The sequence below is a fragment of the Miniopterus schreibersii genome (assembly GCF_964146895.1).
Source record: "Miniopterus schreibersii genome assembly, chromosome: 19".
Taxonomy (NCBI): Eukaryota; Metazoa; Chordata; class Mammalia; order Chiroptera; family Miniopteridae; genus Miniopterus; species Miniopterus schreibersii.
Window position 1 is genome coordinate 12,886,368 of NC_138119.1, and position 21,598 is coordinate 12,907,965.

At 44.5% G+C, this 21,598-nt stretch overlaps 2 protein-coding genes and 1 pseudogene across 5 annotated transcripts; 1 reads left to right on the forward strand and 2 right to left on the reverse strand.

Annotated features, from left to right (window-relative positions):
- Positions 1-6,243: 6,243 nt before the first annotated feature.
- CFAP141 (cilia and flagella associated protein 141) lies at positions 6,244-11,995 on the reverse strand. Its single transcript, XM_081121054.1, has 4 exons — positions 11,914-11,995; positions 11,527-11,567; positions 9,102-9,231; positions 6,244-7,679 (listed from the first exon to the last, which is right to left on the reverse strand). Exons 1-4 carry the CDS (start codon positions 11,944-11,946, stop codon positions 7,578-7,580), a joined length of 306 nt encoding a protein of 101 aa, XP_080977180.1. The 5' UTR covers positions 11,947-11,995; the 3' UTR covers positions 6,244-7,577.
- Positions 11,996-12,358: 363 nt separating this feature from the next.
- Positions 12,359-21,546, reverse strand: LOC308548697 (protein C1orf43 homolog). 3 transcript variants are annotated; one of them, XM_081120606.1, is made up of 7 exons: positions 21,115-21,546; positions 20,672-20,773; positions 16,602-16,719; positions 16,334-16,387; positions 15,553-15,719; positions 15,408-15,466; positions 12,359-12,987 (listed from the first exon to the last, which is right to left on the reverse strand). In XM_081120606.1, exons 1-7 carry the CDS (start codon positions 21,238-21,240, stop codon positions 12,792-12,794), a joined length of 822 nt encoding a protein of 273 aa, XP_080976732.1. In that variant the 5' UTR covers positions 21,241-21,546; the 3' UTR covers positions 12,359-12,791. The 3 variants fall into 3 exon arrangements, with proteins under 3 accessions (XP_080976732.1, XP_080976733.1, XP_080976734.1); XM_081120607.1 differs by having other exon boundaries at positions 21,175-21,528; XM_081120608.1 differs by having other exon boundaries at positions 16,572-16,719; positions 21,175-21,404.
- On the forward strand, positions 16,750-17,913 carry LOC308549300 (inorganic pyrophosphatase pseudogene; annotated as a pseudogene). The gene is made up of 2 exons: positions 16,750-16,758; positions 17,293-17,913. The product of its transcript is annotated as an inorganic pyrophosphatase pseudogene (transcript).
- Positions 21,547-21,598: the final 52 nt, after the last annotated feature.

The window sequence follows — 21,598 nt, forward strand, 5'->3', positions numbered from 1 at the left end:
AGCATGGCTAGATAGAGGGCAATTTCCTTGGGGAAGGGTATCGACTCCTGCTCTTTACCTCCCAAGACCGCCAGTTCTTACTCATCTGCCCTTCATGCCATCCCTGTCTCAGCTCGTCTCTTACCAGTGCCTGGCCTTTGCTGGATCACGTTGGCCTAAACCAGAAAGGATACCTGGCAGGGCTCCACATCCGGCCACCCATCCTTCCCCAAAGCTCCCACCCAGAGCTTCTCCCCAATGTCACGGCCCCAGCGCCCAGAGGATCAGTAATGTCAGCAGCTCCTTGTCAGCCTTACCACCTGCTCTCCTCAACTCCCTTCCAGCTGCCCTGAGGCTTTTTGGGGGTGGGGGTAGGGGGCTTGCACACCCTGCTTTACCCTGCCAACAGAACTCCTAACCTTTCCAAATCACCTCCCCAAGACAGCTGAGTGCCTTTCAGTAGATACCATCCTGGAACCTTTCTGCTCTTTAGTACTACAAATGAGCAGCTGTGAGTGAGAAACTTCTAGAATGAGTGGCTGCTTCTTCCCACCATTTTGTCCCTTCTCACCTTCTCCCCATGTCCTCCAGGCATCCTTCTTAAAGTCACCCCTGGATGTCCAGAAGAGAAGAGTGACACGTCTTACTGGCAGGCTCCAGCCTGGGCTCCAAAGAAGATTTATGGTCTCCCCTGCCTGGCTAATTGAAACTAAGAGTTGAGACCAAGGGTAAGGTAGAAAACCCCTCTGCCAGGAAGCAACCTGAAGTCCTTAGGACTCTCCTCCTCTTCTGAGGCTTTTTACAACTCCTGGGCTGGCTTTTCTCTAAAGGTCTTCCGTCTCTGGAATCCAGCCTGCTTATTTTCTGGGAGATTTTTCTTCTGAAGAGAATCAGGTCTGTTGAATGTCGTGTGGCAGGCAGATGCTTCTTTCTACTGTGGCAGAAAGGAGCCCAAGTTATAGCTACACCGGGGATGGGGGTAGTGGGGGGCTTGGGTGGAGTCTGGGGGTGGGAGGAGGGTGCTCTGCTTTAGCCCCCAGGCCTGCTCCATGTGTCCTTGTTCCCATTAGTCTGGACACCCCTCCCTGCGCCACACACACACACACACACACACACACACACAACTACAGTGCCCTTGATCTAGATCGATAGCTTGTCCCAACCCCAGTCAGCTCCCGTTGTGTGGCTCTTGATTTCCAGGGGAAGACCAGCAAACGGGTGTATAAGCCCCAAGGTAGGCAACTGTGGTGCTGTCATATGTCCTTGTTCCTTTATGGCTCTTAGAGAGGGGTTGTCATTTTTACTTTCTTGACCTTCCTTTTTATCCTTACTCCTCAAGTCATAGTTCCCCTCTCCGAGAAAATTTCCTACCCTGGAGAAGAGAGACTGGGAGAGAGGCTGGGAAAAGGACTGGCAGAAATGGAAAGGGCTTCCGTGTTTGGGGACTAGGGGAACAGGGGACAGGCAGGAATGCTGATGTGGGAGAGGACCAGTGCTCTTAAAAGGGGACTCTGGATGGCATAACTAAGCAGAAACATCAGCTGGCCTCTGATGAAGGCTTTCTAGCTTTCCCAGAAGTGCCCTCGAGGCAGCCATTTCAAACAAGACTGTGCTCTTCGGAACCAGAGGAGCTGGGTAGGGCACCAGCCAGAGGCCACAGAGGGAAAAGGGACCGGACTGGTAAGATGGGTGAACTATTCAGCTGATATGATGAGAGCAGACAGAGTAGGCAGAGAGGATCAGAGGTGATGGGCTCTGTAGGGGGCCAGCCTGCCAATACTGGAGCCAGCCTGGCACTGACAAGCCCTGGGGAGAGAGACCAAGGTCAGGGATGAAGGCGGGGGCGGGGGGGTTATTCTGTGGGTTCAAATGAACAGAAGAAAGAGAAATAAAACGGGTTGGTGAGGAAGTGTGGTGGGAGGTGGGGGGCAGCCATTGATGGAGAGGAAATAAAAAGGAAAACCAGCCCTGGTTGGGTTGATTAGAGCATCATCTCAATACAACAAGGTTGTGGGTTCGATCCCTGGTCAGGGCACATACAAGGAGCAACCAGTGATGCATAAATAAGTGGAACAACTAACCAATGTTTCTCTCTCTCTAAAAATCAATATATATTTTTAAAGGATTATCTTTATTTTATTTTTTAAAAAATATATCTTTATTGATTTCAGAGAGAGGAAAGGGGAGGGAGAGAGAGAGGAACATCAATGATGAGAGAATCATTGATTGGCTGCCTCCTGCACTCCCCCCACTGGAGATTGAGCCCACAACCCAGGCATGTTCCCTGACTGGGAATTGAACCCCGATCGCCTGTATCATAAGCCGATGTTCAACCTCTGAGCCACAGCCAGCTGGGCAATAATTTTTTTTAAAGAGGAAAACCTATCGTAGGGTAGGGTGGGAGTTAAAATAATTTCCCTCCCACCTTCTAAATTCTTCAAGCTGTGCTAATAAATTGACAGAGGCAGGTTAACAAGAGAAAGTGTCCAAAGTTTATTACACAAATGCACACTGGGTGTGTGTGTGCCATAAGAATAAGGCCAGAAACACATTGGGCAGTTGAGGCTTGGATGCCATTATGCACAAAAGAAAGGAGCAGAGGTCTGGGATTTCATATGGGAAAATAGGCAATTTACTGGTAGGTGAAAAGAGTGGAACGGCCCGGTTGGAGTGGCTCAGTCGGTTGAGTGTCATCCTGTGCATCGAAAGGTTACCAGTTTGATTACTGGTCAGGGCACATATGGAAGGCAACCCATCAATGTTTCTCTGTTTCTCTCTCTCTCTCCCTCTTCCTCTCTCTAAGCATGTCCTCAGGTGAGGATTTAAAAAAAAAGAGTGGAACACATGGACACATGTAGCAGACAAATTCTTGCTAGGTGACCAAAAACAATGGGGGACAGCCCGGCCGGGCATGGCTCAGTGGTTGAGCGTCGACCTAGGATCCCAGGTGATCAGGGTTCGATTCCCGGTCAGGGCACATGCCCGGCTTGTGGGCTCGATCCCTAGTCAGGGGCGTGCAGGAGGCAGCAGATCAATGACTCTCTCTTCATTGATGTTTCTTTCTCTCCCTCTCCTTTCCTCTCTCTGAAATCAATAAAGATATATTTAGAAAAAAGAAGAAAAGAAACAATGGGACACAGAAATCTAGTTAACAGGGCCCTGCTTGAATCCTTCTTACCTAATGCTAAGGTGCATATACTAAGATTTTCTTTTGGGAACAACCTTTCCATCTGAATCTCTTAAGTAGGGAAGGGGGAGGGCCAAAGGTTCTTTCTGAATCTTTTGTTTCATAATAATCAGCTTAACATCAATATTCCAAAAGGCACATTTTGGGTGGCAAAACTTTGGTCTTTTTCAACAGGAAAATATCATTATGGGTTACCACTTATTGGACAGCATGTACCACCTTTCTGCTAAATACTTTAATCTCCACAGCAACCCAACAAGGTGGGCATTACGCCCATTTTACATATAAGGAACTGTGACCCAGAAAGTTAAAGCAACTTGTTCAAGGCCACACAGGCAGTAAGTGACAGAGCCAACATTCAAACCCAGATCTGTTATGTTAAATCCTATGCTTCTAACATCAGGCTATATTGCATGTGTTTAAGAGGCAGAGGGTGGATGAAAGACAGATACCAAGGAAGGTAAAAGAAGTGAAGGTGATGTACGGCTGGTGTGGCTCAGTGGTTGAGCATCAACCTATGATCCAGGTGACTGAGGTTCGATTCCTGGTCAGGGCACATGTCTGGGTTGTGGGCTCGATCCCTAGTGTGGGCAGTGCAGGAGGAGGCCAATCAACGACTCTCTCATCATTGATGCTTCTATTTTTCTCTCTCCCTCTCCCTTCCTCTCTCGGAAATCAATAAAGACATATTTAAAAGAAAAAAAGAAGTGAAGGCAAGATTGACCTGCTGGGAACCAAGGGCAGGGGTACAGGCAGAAGAAATTAGGTTTGTGGGTTAAATCTAGGCCTGCATGTGGTTTTATCTCCTATAAAATTCATCATACCTGTGAGCACCATGTCATGCTTGGTGTAAGAACTCATGCGTAGTTATTGACTAAAGATAAGAGGGCTCGAGAAGCAGGGCTGATGGGGACTGGAGGATGAATGTGTGGTAGGCAGTTAGACATGAGCAGAGCAAGGATGATGGGCCAGGTACAGAAGGCCAGCAGGGCTGAAAGCCTGGGGTGCCTTGTAATGGACAAAGCTGGGAAAACAAGGACCTCAACCCCAGGGTAACCTTTCCTCCCCTAGCAAATGGTTGGTCATGCAGTTCAGAGCTTTCCCTCACCTGTTGCTAGTCATGTGGCAGACCCTCTTAGAAGACGGACAAAGGGCAGGAGAACAGCCTCATACGACCCTCATACAATCCCTTGCGGGACCACTCCCTTAAGTATTAGCCCCTAGGGATAACACTTAGGCTTCAGTTGTGTTTCAGCTCCAGGCCCAGAAAAGCAGCAAAACCAAAGTATGCCACGGCTGACATCAGTACCAGCTGCATTGACTAATGACCCCCTGCCCTGGCACTGGCCAATCAGTGGAGACCATGGCCCTGAAAGGACACACCCGGAAAGCTGATGAATATTCTATTGAGATCTTCCCCTGGGATAGCCCCTAAAATCTCGACCCTCAAAAGCCCTTAGGACTAAGCCTACCAGTGCCTTTCCAGTCCCCCTCCTCTTCTGCTCAGGCCTGATACCTTTACCCTTTTCTCTCCTAAGTTCCAAGGGCCCCTTCTTTTGCCTTTTTTGTTTCCTGAGCCCAGTTCTTCTACTGTTCTCTTCTTCTATGGCTGTGACTTTCTAAATAAACTTCCTACTATAGTTTGAGTCTTGACTCTGAATTCTTTCTTAGCCAGAACTCAAGTACTGAGGTTGCTGAACCAAAGTCCCATCTGACTCTGCCAGTCTAACACCTGGTGTCGTTTTGTCACCAACAAATGGATATATAAGACAGAGAGGGGGACAGGCATAGAATGGAGAATGACATTTGAGCTGCATAAGGGGGCTAACATGGGAACTGTGAAGAGCCTGGGTTACAGGGAAATCTGAGAGGGAAAAGGGACCATACCTACTATATGCCAAGCACTGGGTCTGCTCTCTACATACCTTATCTTTTTTTAACCCTCACCGAAAGATATTATTTCCATTGCTTTTCAGAGAGAGTGGGAGGGAGAGAGAGAGAGATAGAAACATCGATGTGAGAGAGACACATCGATTGGTTGCCTCCTGCACGCGCCCCGACCAAGGCCAGGGATTGAGCCCGCAACTGAGATATCTGCTCTTGGCAGGAACTGAACCTGAGAACCTTTAGTCTGTGGGTTGACGATCTGACACTGAGCAAAACGGTCTGGAGCACATTATCTTTTTTTTTTCTCCTCCAAATATGTTTTTATTGAGTTTTAGAGAGAGAGGAAGGGAGAGAAACATTGATGAGAAAGAAACATCAATTGGCTGCCTCCTGCACTCCCCGTACTGGGGATCAAGACCCGGAATCGAACCTCGGCCTCTTGGTTCATGGGTCGACGCTCAACCACTGAGCAACACTGACTGGACTATATACATTATCTTATTTAATCCTCTTAATGATCCTATGAGATGGGTATTATTGTCCCCATTTTCAGAAAAGGAAATTGAGGCTCAGAGAATTAACTCACACATGGTGATAGGGATTAGAAGCCAGACTTTGAACCCACACCTTACTCCAAAGCCTGCATCTTGCTGTTTTGTGCTCCTCACCAGTAGGGTATGTAAGGAGAGAAGGAAGGAGTAGCTCTGACAGTTGAGATGAAAAATATATATTGAGGGACGAAACAGACTTGCGGGAAAGGGGAAAGAAAGGGTGTGAGTTTTGCCGTGAAAACATAGCCACATCGGGTTGAGGGCAGGAAAACATCAATATGGAAGGATGAGTGACCAATTTAGATGCAGGTAGCAAAGTGAGAGAAAAGATAGAAGTGCTGATGATGGTGATTACCTCAGAGAGTGATGGTGTGTTGTTAGCTGTCACTGCCTGCAAAATGGGGGCCTCTCCACAGATATATGGAACAAGCTAATGGTTCCCAAAGGGGAGGGGGTGGGAGATGGGAATTTTAGTGGGGGGGGGGGGTTTTAAAATAGGGGTCTCTCTGGTTTGGGTAGTCATTTGAATGTAAAGTGGATCTTTACATACATTTGCATGTAAAGTAAGGTTCTTTGTGGCCTATAGATGCATATGATTAATCAGTACTTTCCAGTATTTTTCAAATTTTTAATGTTTTTAGATTTAATGCTTTTTCTGATCCCCTAAAATTCCACACCTACTTATTTCTGTTATATTACTTGCCAGATCCATGAAGGCATTTGAGATTGGAACCCTGTCATTTGCAGAGGTGGGAATTGAGGCCCAGAGGAAAGAGACTTATCCCAAGGTTTCACAATAACTGGCTGGCTCAAAACCTAAAACCCAGGATTCCTGATACTCAAGCACTTTGTCCAAGTGTACAGAAAAAAATCAGTGGAGCCCTGGCCAGTTTTGCTCGGTGGTTAGAGCTTCGACCCAAGCACCGAAGGGTCCCAGGTTCGATTCACCTGGGTTGCAGATTTGATCCCTGTTGGGAGGCAACCAATTGATGTGACATCGATGTTTCACTCTTTCTCTCTCCCCTCTTCTACTTGCTCTAAAAAATCAATGGAAAAAATATCCTCAGGTGAGGATTAACAACAACAACACAAATTAGTGGAGGTCAGATCTGAGAGGTGATAAGCAAACTCCAGGAAGCTATATTAAGATAATGGCAGCTGTGAATAAGCACTTTTGAAATAAATCAAGACTTAGGACTGAAAGAATGAGCCAAGTGGTCTAAGTTTGAACCCTTTATAAAATTTGCTCTGTTGTTAATATGATTTTTTTTGAGAGAGAAACATCAAGAAACACTGATGTGAAAGAGAAACACCAATTGGCTGCCTCCTGCATGCCCACAACCTGGGCATGTGCCCCAAATGAGGATCAAACCAGTGACCTTTCAGTGCATGGCATGATGCTCAGCTGAGCCCAACTGAACCACACTGGTCAGGGTTTAATTTATTTTTTAGAGAGGGAGAGGATGAGGGGGGGAGAGAGAGACAGAGAGAGAGACATTGATGTGAGAGGGAAACATCAATCCTTTGACTCCCTCATGCACCTGGACCAGGGATCGAACTTGAAACCTGGGTATGTTGCCCTGATCAGGAATCGAACCCGCCACCTTTTGGTGTATGGGACGACGCTCCAACCAACTGAGCCACACCAGCCAGGAGCTAAGTGTGAACTAGCTTTATTTGTTAAACCAAGTGAGGATTCTCACACATAGTCCATCTCTCCACCTCCTAGGCTGGTCTTACATCAACACTACATATCTCACCCTGACCACAAGGTGTCACTCTTGTTTTTTTCCACTGTTTTCACAGATGGTTTTCCAAATAGCACCTGGGTGTTGAGAGGTGAGAGTGGGAGCACCATTTTAAGTCCTGGGATCATAACTAGATCCAGGTGTGTTTTGGGAAGGAAGAGCAAGGTGGTAGGGTCTCAAGAAGGCTAGGTTAGTGGGCATGATGAAAATGGAAGGACAGTGGCATCAGAGTCTCTCCATGTAGAAAGCTTTGCCCATCTGATTCAGTTCCTGCTGGTACTGCTGATGCTCCTTCTCAAACAGCTGGTGCAGGGCGGCCTGACGGACCTGGTGGGGAGGGCAGAATACAATATCATCAATGTAAGAAACATTCAAACCTGTAGAGACCTTTTTGTGAGTTTATTTGAGCCAAACTGTTGACAATTGCCAGAAAGCAAAATCTCAACAGACTGAGAAAATGCTCCAGAGAATGCCAGTTTTGCACCTTATTTTATACATTACAAGCAAAGAGAAGACATAAGTGGGTTATATGAAATCCATTGGTGATAGATTAGGGAGCAGGAGAAAGCAAAGTGGGGGTGGTGCGGTATGGGGGAAGCTCTGGGATTGGATAAAAAGTTAACAGTCAACAATGAACTCAATAACATGAGGGGATTTGTGGTCTCCGCTCTGGTTCAGTACCCGTGCTTGGAGGGATCATGAAAAAGTAAATTATTTTGACATTCCAAAAGAATGTTATCAAAGATGCAAAAAGACAATAGACAGGCTTAATTGAGGTGAAAATTGACCAATGTTAGGGAAGATTCTAGCCTAGGACATTACTACCCACTATAAACTGCTTTTAGTTAAAAAGCCTTTTTTTTTTTTTTTTTTTTAAATCCTCACCCAAGAGGAAGGGGGAGAGAAAGAAACAACAATGTGAGAGAGAAATATCGATCAGTTGCCTCCGTATGTGCCCCAACCAGGGATTGAACCCACAACCCAGGTTTGTGCCCTGGCCAAGAATCAAACTGGAAATCTTTCTGTGCACAGGACAATGCTCAACCAACTGAGCCACTCCAGCCAGGCTAGTTAAAAAGTTTTAATTTCAGACCATCCTTTGTGGTTACTTTAGGTCTCTGGGTTTGCAAGGCCTTCCCTGAGCTTGTCAGGTTTGATATGTGGCCCCTTTTCATCCACAGTATGATGTTTGCCCTCTGTTCACCCCCCTTCCTCATTCTCTCTTCCAGGTTGCTTTCCCACTACTCTATAATATTCTCTTGGATCTGGACTTAGCTGTGACGTAGAGCTAGGCAGTAGCATAGAGGCTAAACCATCGGAGGAGAAGCTTACCCAATTTTTTCCTCCAAGGTGAAGCCCCATGTTCAGCAAATATTTGCTGAGAACATATCATGAACCAGGAACTCTGCTAGGCACTTGGGATTCAAAGATGGTGACATGACAACAATTGAGGACCCCAGAGAGAGAGAGTTTTTGGGAGACGGGTGCTGGGCACTAAAGCTCTTTTGAGTCTCACCAAGATGAGAGGAGCAAGGGTTAAACTGAACTTTGGAACTTTGTAATGTTCCATCTGCAGCTGAATGCAAAGCATCACTTAATGAAAAAGAGTTTAGGCATTTAGAGTTAAAGAGTTATTGCTCTGGTGTAACAGTGAAAACCTCAGAGATGAATAAGAGAGTGGGAATCCCAGCGGGCATAGGCACAGAGGAGTAGTGAATGAGACTTAAGGTCACCCTTGCTAGAACTCACCATCAGTAGTTGCTTGTTGGCCAGTGCCAACTCCTGTACCATGAAATCCTGAATCCTTAGGGTAGCATAAGGGTTTCTCCTCTGGCTCAATGTCATCTGCCACAGACAGTGAGTGTGTGAATTTCGCCACCTGCCTCAGGTATAGAGATAGGAGTTGAATGGGTTAGAGCTAGGAGTGGAGATAAAAGCCCCATTAGTGAGTCTACTTCTTCACCAAAGTCTCTGTGACAGTGTCAGAAGACTGCAAACTCCTTGAAAGGGTAACTAGAACCGACGCAGAATCTAGTATAAAGTACATTATGTCATTTAATCATCATCATAAGTATGTGTCATAGATATTAATTTTTGCATTATATAGACAAGGAAACTAAAATTTCAGGTGAGTTGTCCAAGGTCACTTAATGGCAGACTTGGATATCAAATCCAAACTAAGGATTAATTCCTTCCATCATACCAGTGATTCTCAACCCCAGCTAGATACATTTTGGAATGATTTGTTAAGGTTTTTTAGTACATAAAAGGAATATACATATATGTCATATATATATACATACATATATGTATCCTCTGCTCAGATAACCCCACTGAGATTTAAAAATCAAGCATTTTTTACAGATGACTAGAAAATTAAATCCATAAAGAAATGTAGTAAATGGAAAGTGAAAGCTCCATTCTTCTGCCCCAGTCCTCCTCAACAAAGTTATCAATTTCTTGTGTATCTTTCCAGAAAAATTTTCTATCAGATACCAGCAAGTACTTTTTTTTAAAAAAAATATGTTTTTATTGATTTCAGAGAAAGGAAGGGAGAGGGAGAGAGATAGAAACATCAGTGATGAGAGGGAGTCATTGATTGGCTGCCTCTTGCACACCCCCTACTGATTGAGCCCACAACTCCGGCATGTGCCCTGACTAGGAATCAAACCTTGATCTCCTGGATCATAGGTTGATATTCAACCTTTGAGCTACACTGGCCAGGTTAGGAGTTGTGCCCTGGCCAGAGTGGCTCAGTTGGTTGAGCATTGTCCCATGTACTGAAAGGTTGCAGCTTCGATTCCCGGTCAGGGCACATGCCCAGGTTGTGAGCTTGATTCCCTTGTGCAGGAGGCAGTCAATGGATGTTTCACTCTCACATCAAAGTTTCTCTCTCTCCCTCTCCCTTGCTAAAAATCAGTTTAAAAAATCTTTTTTTAAAAAAATCTCGAATCCCACTAAATTATATGCATCCTTGTTGCCTCAAATCCTTGCTAGCTTTAGGTATAACTTATGAAACCTTAAAAAACAGTCTTATCCTATCCAATCCCAGACTACTTTAGTCAGAATCTTCTAGGTTGAACTTAAGTATGTGTTTTTTATTTTTATTTTTGATCTATTGATTGGTTTGCGAGAGGAAGAAAGAGAGAGAACATTGATTGGTTGCCTCCCACATGTGCCCAGACCAGGGATCAAAACTGCAACCTGGGTATGTGTCCAGACCAGGAATCAAACCTCCACATTTTGATGCACAGGACGATACTCCAACCAACTGAGCCACACTGGCCAAGGCTACGTACGTGTTTTTTTAAAAGGCTCCTTCAGGTAAAGGAGATATACAGCCTAGTCTTTTGAATCTTCTCACTCATTTAACAAATACTACATACCTACCACATGGTTAGTACAATGCCAGGCAACAAATACTTGCATTTTCCTTCAAAAATAAAACAACAAAAACTCACTCCAATTTTCCTTTAGAGAATGGTAAGCAAGGGGCAATAAAAACCATTGTCTAGGCCCTGGCCACTGTGGCTCAGTTGGTTGGAGCATTGCCCCATACACCAAAAGGTTGTGGGTTCAATTCCCAGTCAGGGCACACACCTAGGCTGAGGGTTCAATCTCCAGTTGGGGTGCGTATGGGAAGGCAACTGGTTTCTCTTTCACATCGATATTCCTCTCTCCTCCTTCCCTCTCTCTAAAAACCAATAAGCATGTCCTCGGGTGGATTAAAAAACAACCACCATTGTCTATATAGCCTAACCTAGTGGGCACTAGGAGATGATCTCTGCTAGTGAGAAAAGGTCTGCTTCTGGCCCCCTACACGTTTTCTTTTTTTTAAAAAATGTGGCTTTGTTGATTTCAGAGAGAGGAAGGGAGAGGGAGAGAAGAGAGTTGAAATATCAATGATGAGAGAGTCATCACTGATTGGCTGCCTTCTGCATGCCCCTAACTGGGCATCGAGCCCGCAACCCAGGAATATGCCCTGGCTGGGAATTGAACCATGATCTCCTGGATCCTAGGTTGATGTTCAACTGCTCAGCCACACCCAGCCAGGCCATTTTCCTTCTTAATGAGCCGCTAGCAAGATGAAACAGAGCTGAGAGGTGGCTCAGGTAGTACAGGAGGGTAAAAGGTCAAGCTGAAGCGTAAGGGAAAAAATAGAAGTAAAGATTACCTGTCAACCATCGTCTTAAGTTCCAGGGCCCTTTGAAAACTCTGCAAAAAAAGCGATTTCTGTTGATCTGCCTTATACCTCCAGTCCTCCAGTTCTTCATCCCTAGTACCCTATTCTACTGGGAGACACAGATATTTCTCTTTTGAGAGACACCAATTTCCTAGGGGAGGTGGGAAGAAAGGTCTTTTCCTTTCAGAATGGATCAAATAGGTAGGGGTTGGTATGGCAGGCATACTTGAATACCTACTATGTGCCAGTCTCCCATTTCTGTTACTATCCTGTTACGTCAAGGGCCTCTCTCTGAAGGTTCACTCCTGGTAAACTTATCTGGAAACCCCATCAACGGAAACCCCCTCCAACTCAGCTCCTCCTTCCAACCCTGCATACCTTTTCTATCTCTACCAGCTTTTCTGAAGACATGTCTACAGACTTGGTTTGATATGGTCTTCGGAGACTAAGCAGGCTCTTTCTGTTTGGTTCAGTCACCAAGGTTTCAGTAGTCATAGCAACATTTCTGCCTTTAACAATGACCCTACACCCAGGAGTTGATTGGTCACTTGGCCTGTTGCCCCAGACTTGAAGGGAATTCTATTTCTCCAGTCTTCTATTAGTGACACAGACAATTTTGTGAGCAAGGGCCATAGTTTCGATTTTGGGATTTCTTCTGTTGGGATCCCAAGGAGTATCTGTACGGTCCCAGGTCCAGGGTCCTCAGTCCTACCAATTCTCTAAAGGTAAATCCTCATGCCCTATCCTGTTAGGCAGGTGCAGAGAACGTATCATATGCCTGTTTTACTAAAAGGCAACTGTAAATGAATCACGAATCACATGCTTTATAATTTAATTGTTCATTTTATTAATTTATAAAGTCAGGCCAGTGCATTGGTCTGACCATTCTTGCCCCATCACCCCAACTCTCTCACCCTTGGGATTATTTATAGTCTGGAAGAGGGCAGATGAATTATGATCGAAATCAAGTGAGGATATTTAAGGAAGCTTTGACAGAAACATTAAGAAAAACATCTTAATTCAACTCCCCAAAAAAAGTGCTACCAAGGGAAAATAAAGTCTTAACTGATGTTTTGAAACTGGCCGTAAGAAAGGTTTGGAGAATGATTCTCTATGCATGAGCTCTAAGAGGTCTGGATATGATTGGGAGCTTCAGCTGATCCAGCCTGGGCCCGTTGATCCAGGTGGCCTGAGGGGCGCCGGGCAAGCACAATGCAGTCTCTCTGGCTCCATCAACAGCAAGTCCTTCAGCGTTATCACAGAGTACTCTCTAGTGTGTTATAGTTGTCCTTAAAGCTCTTCAATTCAAGGAAGTGCTTGGCACGTTTACTCTTCTGACTGGAGGGGAGGTATGTCACCTGGATGGTTGTTGGGGAAACTTCAGGAGACTGGGTTAGGTCTTTGGCTGCTGACTGATGTTGTCGCTGGGAGCTCCCACTTCGGGCTTTGACCCTGAAGAATACAGAGGGCAGGTCATGGAGAGAATGAGGACTAATGGAAAAATACAATTCAAGGCTCATCCATCCCACAAATGCAGCTGTAGCACAAATGGTCTCTGTCCTACTTTATAAACTAGTTACTAAAACCCTACCTGGTAGCTTAGAAATAACAGAGAAACCAATTTTCCCACTGAGTCCCTGCCTCTGGCCCAACCTTTTCATTAAAGAAAAGTTATAATTAATTCTGCTGAGTCACCTAATGTGTATATGCCACTAGTATACTCCTAGGCCAGAGAGAGTCCCTTGAGAACCGCATGTCAAATACTATGAAAAGTAACTATTGAGTACTTATCATGCTAGGACATTAAACTTGATGCTTTACCAACATCTAATTTACTAACATCCCAATATTCCTACATGGTGGTATCACCTCCATTTTGCAGGTTAGGAAACTGAGGGTCCATTAAGTAACTTGCTTGAGGTCACAAAGTTAGTGACAGAAAGCTGGGATTCAAACCTAACTTTGTCAGATTTCAGAGCCTATACTATTTTCACTGTACCCATTAAACCTTTCTAGAAGCTAGAAATCAAAGAGACTACATTTTTTTTTTAATTGTAGGAAAAGAAACATAAAATTTACCATCTTAACTATTTTTAAAGAATTTTATTGATTTTTTTGAGAGGGAGCAGGGGAGAGAAACGTCAATCACTTGCCTCCCTACTGGGATTGAACCTGCAACCTAGGTATGTGCCCTTGACCAGGAATAGAACCTTCTGGTGCACAGGACAGATGGCGTTCCAACCAACTGAGCCACACCAGCCAGGGCCCATCTTAACTATTTTTGTTTTATTATTATTTTTTTTAAAAATCCCTACCTGAGGCTATTTTTTCCATTGCTTTTCAGAGTGTGAGAGAGAAACACTGATGTGAGACCCTGTAACTGAGGTGCGTGCCCTTGACCAGAATTGAACCAAGACCCTTCAGCTTGAGGGCCGACACTCTAACCACTGAGCAAAACCAGCTAGAGCTTAACTTTATTTATTTATTTATTTATTTATTTAATCTTTATTGATTTCAGAGAGAGGAAGGGACAGGGAAAGAGATGGATAGAAACATCAATGATGAGAGAGTCATTGACTGGCTGGCTCCTGCAGGCCCCCCACAGAGGATCAAGCCCGCAAGCCTGGCATGTGCCCTGACCCAGAATCGAACTGCGATCTCCTGGATCCTAGGTCTATGCTCAACAGCTCAGCCATGCCCAGCTGGACTATTTTTAAATGTTTACAGTTTAGTAGTGTTAAATACATTTATACTGTTGTGCAACCAATCTCCAGAATTCTTTTAATCTTGCAAAACAAACCCTCTACACATTAACTCCCTATTCCCCCTTCCCTCCAGCCCCCGGCAACCACCATTATACTTTCTATCTCTATGAATTTGACTACTCTAGGCACCTTAATAAGTGGAGTCATACAGTATTTGCCTTTCAAATAATTTTGAACAGGTCTTCTGCCTGACTTCTAGACCAAATGCAGTTTTCCACACTTCCCACATGTTCACTTTCATTACCACTGTAAGTAGTTTTTACTAGGAACAAGGTAGTTTATTTTTAGGGACAGAGAAAGACAGTACAGACATACCCCTTATCGTTTTAGAAAGATCCATATTCAACACAGCAGAAAACAGATGTATTGTTTCTTTTCATGGCTGTTAACTTTTTATTCTAGATTGGCTTATCCTCTTTAACCTTTCATTTTAACGTTTGCATAAACAACATAATGAAGCTCTGTTAGTACACATTTAAAACATTCCCAGACAAAAGTCATGATTCCTCTTCTATACCACAAATACTCATCAGATGACTCTATAGTGATGTCCTTTGTTTCAGAGAGGGTTACTAATGTTTAAAGTGGTAATAAATGGGGGACATTTAATTCTTATTTTTTCAGTCCAAGACACAAGGACAACAGTAGGACCCTGGAAGAGAAGGAATCTGTGTGTGCTGAAAAACTCCGTTCTTTCATACACTAATTAGAGCATCGGCCCATGGATCAAAGGGTTGTGGGTTTGATCCCCAGTCCTGGTGGGGGCACCTGTGGAAGGCAACCAATCAATGTGTCTCTCTCACATCAAGTTTCTCTCTCTTCTTCTCCCTCCCTCCCACTCTTTCTAAAAATCAATGAAAAATATCCGCAGGTGAGGGTTAAAAAAAGAAGAGGTACAAAAGCAGAAGCCTCTCTTATCAGCCTATAGGGGAGCATCTGCTTTCCAATGTAAGCGAGAGGCAACTCTAATAATCTAGGACCTGACAACTCTCATGTTACCATGACTTTGTTCATACTGCTTTATGAAGGCCATCTCACTGTGGGAGCAGCCCAGCACTACTATATTCTCTAATCAGTCCCTTCTGACATGTTTCCCTCTAAACTTACACTGTGGCCAGCTCACTCAGGGCCTCCTGATAGCGCAGGTACTCTCTCTGGCCAAAGACCTGAGGAAAAAAGACGAAAGAGTGAGGATTTCTCAGTCTGGGGATCCCTTTAGTTCCCTGAAAAAAATACTAGCCACCCAGCTTACCCCAGTCCCATAGCGGGCTGTCTCATAGCCATCCAGCAGGGTATCAATGAGAGCCTTGCGCACACCCTTGAAAGGAGTACTAGTATTTCGAAGATCTAGCAGGTAGGAACGAAAATTCTTGCCCATTAAGGAACGGGGATGCCGGCCTTCAGCATGAAACGGGATCTCTGAGGAGATAAATAGCGCAATGATACCCTTTCTCCCATTTGTTTCTCTAATTAATTTCCCAAATTTAGAAATAGGTCCAGTGAATGAGTTGGAGGGAAATTCTAAAGAATTAAGGAGACCAGAGGTATAGAGCTGTGTCTGAGTTGTCATCTGGTGATGGCAACACAACTGTAAGCAATACCAATGATATACAACAGTGTCATCTTCCTATTTACCCTCCTATATGCCCACCCTGGCTTTAAGACATAAACTATGTTTTGGTAGAGACAGAGTATATATAATAGTTATAGAATAAAAAAAGTTCAAGAACTATCTACCTGGGGCTTAGCAAAAAAGCATGCATTGCCTGTCTTTTGTGGAAATCAAGCAAATTACCACTATCCAGTTCATGAAACTAAAGGTCTAAAGAACAAAATAAATCTAGACTCTTTGGCGGAGAAATAACTTGTCTACATCATTTTCTTATGCCAAAGAGGCACCCAGTACCCTACAAAATTCCTACCAGCCAGGGATTGTGCAGAAAGGACAAATTCTAACATACATAAACTGAGTTCCTCCCTCTCTTCTCCAAATGAGCTTTCAGGATTCTGATGGCCCATCAACTGGCCCTTACCAGAGGCACGGATGGCGTCCAGAGCTTTCATCCTGTATAAATAGTTGTAACAATCTGTTGAGAAAGAGAGTGGTCTTAGACATAACCCTCAGAAAAGTCTCTCAACTCTAAGAAGCTAATAAACTGCTTCCCACATGTCATATACCCAATAAGAGAAGGACCCACAGCTGCTGGTTTTGCCAGCAGCTAAGTTACAACTCTGAGAGCAAAGGAATTCTGAACTTATGGGACTCCTCACTGAAGTACTCTCCAAGAGCATGTCACACACTCTGATTTCCCTGGGTGTCCAGCTGTAGCAGTCTTGCATCATCATCCGCAAGGAGCTGAGGTTCATACTTGATATCCTGAACCCTGGAGAGTCGAATATCAATCTCCTCTTTTAAGTCCTGTTCACAGAGAGAAAAGAATACACAATCATGTACCCTGTACTCTGCTTTCCATCCGTTTGGAAATGGAGCAGAGCAAATGAGCAACTAAGACAACAGAAGCAGAGAAAATGTTCATTTGGTAAACAAAATTGCAAGATAAGACTCAAAAATTTAAAAACGGTCTTTCCTTGCCCGGGCCAGCGTGGCACAGTTGGTTGGAGTGTAGTCTCATACACTGAAAGGTGGAGCGTTCTTCTGGTCAGGGCACATATGGGAGGCAACAGATTGATGTTTCTCTTTCCTTTCCCCTCTCTAAAAAAGAGCATGTCCTCCAGTAAGGATTAAAAAAATAAGAATGGTCTCTCCTTGTCAGTCCACACCGCGTATGGTTTGGTCTGTGGCAGCCCTGGCTGCTGTAGCTCGGTGGGGCATCGTCCTGTGCACTGAAAGGCTGCCGGTTGGATTCCTGGTCAGGGCACATGCCTGGGTTTTGGGCTTGATCCCCGGTAGGGGGCATGCAGGAAGCAGCTGATCAATGCTCTCAAATTGATGTTTCCCTCTCTCCCTTCCTGTCTAAGTCAATAAAAAAAGAAAAAAGAATACATATCTCCATTTCATGATATTCCAACTTATACAGATAAGGATGTGTTCCATATGGTAGCTGAAGTACCATGCTGGTCTAATGCACAAATGGAGATTGCTACAAAGGACCCTTTTAAGCCCAATTAAACAAGAGGTGAAAAAAGGAAAACTCCCATTATGTTGCAAAATTGTTTCCTTATAAAGGATGTATCTGGCACTATGGTGCCATCCCTCACACTTGGGAGGACCCAGGACACAATGACGAACATGATGGTAGTTGTGGCAACAATGACCCAGTTGATGTCTGTGAATCTGGCAGCAAGGTATATACAAGAGGTATAATAATCAGGGTGAAAGTTCTGGGCATATTGGTTATGACTGATGAAGGGGAAACCGACTGGAAAGTGATTGCAATTAATGTGGGTGATCCTGATGCAGACAATTACAATCCTATTAATAACGTCAAGCGGCTGAAACCTGGCTACCTAGAAGCTGCTGTGGACTGGTTTAGAAGGTACAAGGTTCCTGATGGAAAACCAGAGAACCAGTTTTCTTTCTTTCTTTTTTTTTTTTAAATTTAAAAAAAAAAAATCCTCACCCGAGGATATTTTTCCCATTGCTTTTCAGAGAGTGGAAGGGGGGGAAGAGAGAGAAACATTGATGTGAGAGAGACACATCAATTGGTTGCCTCCTGCATGCACACCAACTGGGGCTGGGATGGAGCCTGCAACCAAGGTATGTGCCCTTGGGCAAAATCGAACCTGGGACCCTTTAGTCTGACACGCTAACCACTGTGGAAACTGGCTAGGGCTGTATTACAGTAATTTTAAATTTATACTGTATAGGTCTAGTAAATGCGTTCGTTCACCAGTCATGGAGAGTAAACAAATACACACGGCTGGGGAGAGGCTTAGTGCACTAGTTAAAACTACTACAGAAAGTCATGCCACTTGACAACAGAACCAATTACCAGGAGCAATGTGGTGTGATCGCATGCTAATTACTTGCCAGACATTGTTTATGAGTGGTGACTCTTGGGTTAAATATGTAGACTATAGTTGCAAATATATAATATCTATGTTGGCAAAATTACTAGTGTTTTTTTCTAACATATGGCCTATTTGCTAAAATTTGTTAAAAATAGCAGTGACTAACACAAAAATAATCTGTTAATTTAATTATAAGCAAATCTTGGTCAAAAGCTTTTTAAAGTTAACAGGGTGTTAATTTTCACTTACGACATACGGACCAGAAATTTTGTCCATTAAATCCAAAGTCTGTTAAATCGAGGTCTGCAAAATCGAGGGTTTACTATATTACAAACAATGCTGCAATGAATAATCTTGTATATGTCTTCTGGTACACATGAGCAAAAGTTAATTTCTCTATGGCAGAAGTGGAACTGCTAGACTGTGAATTAGGTACATGTGTAGTCTTACTAGATAATGCCTGTTTTCCACAGTGGCTTAACTAATTTTTACTTCCACCAATAGATAAGAATTTAGATAATTTTTAAAAGCAAAAGGAACCTTGCTCTCATCTAGTCCAGGGGCTTCTAGATAGTCAAAGTTTTCACTGGCTCATGATGTACTGGAAGCCACCCCTGTATCCCTTTTACAGAAGTCAGCAGGCATTTGGAGAACTGAGGGACTGTTGAAAGAGCTCTACTGATGTTTTAGGCCATGACATCCTTGTTTTCCATGAACTATACTAGCAAAGAACAGGAGGGGAGGGTTAATAGCACTGGTTAATGAGAGAACATTGGTCTAGGAGTTGAGAGAGTTGTGTACTAGCTCTAGCTCTCACACTAACCTACATTTCACTTAAAAGGAACTGACTGCCTAATACGTGTAGGCCCTGGTTTTACAGTGGTGAACAAAACTGGTATGGTGACTGCATTCTTGAAGCTTACAGTTTAATGGAAGAGAGAGGCATTAAACAAATAAAAATTAAACATAAAAGAAAATTTGTGGTAAAATGCTATCTAGAAATAATCAGGGGACTATGAGAAAACAAAGAGGAGGACCTATTTTAAATAGGTAACATGCACTCCTCTTTGGAGGAAATATTTAAAACCAAGATCTAAAGAACAAATAAGTCCGTCCTGTGTGGCTCAGTGACTGAGCATCCACCTATAATCCAGGAGATTGTGGTTCGATTTCTGGTCAGGGCACATGTCCAGGTTTTGGGCTTGATCCTCAGTAGGGGGTGTGCAGGAGGCAGCCGATCAATGACTCTCTCGTCACTGATGTTTCTCTCCCTCCCCCTCTCCCTTCCTCTCTCTGAAATCAATAAAGACATTAAAAAAAAAAAAAAAAAGAGCTAGTCAAGTGAACACCAATGGATCATTCTAGGCACAGTTACAGCACATGTAAAAGTTACAGCACATTGTAGCTGGGTTCCAGTGATCAAGGGAGAATCATACAAAAGGAGGTTGGTAAGGGCAACAGGTGCCTTTTACCCAGAAGTGGAAGGGAAAAACAGCAGGATGGGAGAAGTGGTAGGTTATCAAAGTTCTGACGTAGACATGTTAGGTGTGACATGCACATCTAAGTCTTAGGCAGGCAGCTGGATATGTAAGTATGGAACTCAGGAAAAAGGTTTGGGATAGAAATAAAATTTCATCAGTAGATATATAACTAGGCCAAGGAAAGGAAGACAGTCACCTAAGAAGAGAATATAGACAGACCAATTGGCTATTCACTTTCTAAAATATCTTTGGGTAAACTGCTTCATTTTCTTAGGTTTCAGTTTCTAACCTGAGTGTTGGAACTAGATGACTTCTGGAGCCCTTATAAATCTAAAGTTCTGCAGGGGCAACTCTTCTTATTGCACTGGGGCTAATTTTTTTTTTTTTAATATATCTTTATTGATTTTAGTGGGAGGAAAGGAGAGGGAGAGAGATAGAAACATCAGTGATGAGAGAGTCGTTGATCGAGCCCACAACCCGGGCATGTGCCCTGACCGGGAATTGAACCCTGATCGCCTGGATCCTAGGTCCACGCTCAACCCCTGAGCCAGGCCCCCCGGGTGAACTGGGGCTAATTTTAACCACCCTAACTCCATCCTAAAACAGGATTAAAAACAAACAGAAAATACTGGGTAGTTTAATCTGAACTGGGAAACATCTTAACACAAAAGGTGGGAATTTTAATTCAAGCCCTTCGTTCTGCAGATGCAAAAGCTGAAGTTCCTGGGTAAACTACATGCTATGCTACAATAGTGAACAGGTAAGCCAGGCCCCAAACTGACCGTTATTGCTCAATCCTCAAAGGTAACCGGACAAGAAAACAGGGGATTTAAAGTAGTTCCTACAGGCAAAGGCAATCTCATTCTGGGCCCTAACAGATCTGGAATACCAGGCCTATCTAGTGCCTTAAGGACCTACCTTGGGGGCGTTGTGTCCCACAGGGACGTGAGGTCCCCTTCGGGATTTCATTGCAAAGCGCATGATTTGCCTCTTCACAAAAATAAATAGCAGTACAAACACCTGTGCAAAAGATATGAGAAAAGGAAAGAATCTCAAATAAAAAGACCATGAAAAAAAATAAAAGTCATGCCTTCATTTCAAATCCCCAGATTCAGGTTCTCAGCGAGGCTATAGGGGGTGTAACTTGCGACAGCAAAGCCATCAGAGATGAGGTGGATAAAAGGAAGCGGGCAGCGCAGAGGCGTGGGGGTCTCGGTTTTAGGGTTCAAGAGGGAGGATTCTCGGCCAGGGGCGGGGCACTACGAGTCGGTGACATGCTCCCAGGTAGTCCAGGCATAGGAGTCAAAACCCAGAGAAAGTGCAGGTGAGTGGGTGGAGAATGAGGACAGCGAACTACTCACGAGGAGGGGCTCTACTGGGTCACACGCAACAGCAGGAATAGGGTCGGGGAATCTCCTCACCAGGCTCCCATAGGCCATCACCAGCACGACATTCACCCCCGACAGCCAGTTACTGCCGGACGCCATGGCCTCCCTACCCCGGGCAGAACTCTTCCGGTTTACCCCGCTGCCCTGCCGCGTCAGCCCGGGCTCCTCCGAGGCAACGGTGCCTGGGTTCTCTGAAGTTCCCTGGCCATTTCCTTAAGGGGAAAGACCAAGGCTGACCCGGCCAGAAAACATGGCGGATGGGGGAGGGGGACTGGGTAAGAAGAACGACACCTTCCCGCTCCCCCCCCGCAACACGTGACTCGGGCGCGCAATGGCAACCGGGAGTGGTGAGCGCGGAGACGCGGAACTATGCCAGTAAGAGGAAGCGAAGGCCTCTTGCGTCACGTGGCGGGGGCGTGGCCGCCGTGGAGAAGGCGGGGGAGAGGTGTCTCGTGGC

Coding starts and splice junctions, on each gene's coding strand:
- CFAP141 (XM_081121054.1), bottom strand. CDS start 11,946: ATGTCTTCAGAAAAGCTGGTAGAGATAGAAAAG. Junction 11,568..11,913: donor AGCTGGTAGAGATAGAAAAG/GTATGCAGGGTT, acceptor CTTTTTTTGCAG/AGTTTTCAAAGGGCCCTGGA. Junction 9,232..11,526: donor CTTAAGACGATGGTTGACAG/GTAATCTTTACT, acceptor TACCTGAGGCAG/GTGGCGAAATTCACACACTC.
- LOC308548697 (XM_081120606.1), bottom strand. CDS start 21,240: ATGGCGTCCGGCAGTAACTGGCTGTCGGGGGTGAATGTCGTGCTGGTG. Junction 20,774..21,114: donor ACCCAGTAGAGCCCCTCCTC/GTGAGTAGTTCG, acceptor TCTTTTGCACAG/GTGTTTGTACTGCTATTTAT. Junction 16,720..20,671: donor TGGGACACAACGCCCCCAAG/GTAGGTCCTTAA, acceptor CTCTGTGAACAG/GACTTAAAAGAGGAGATTGA.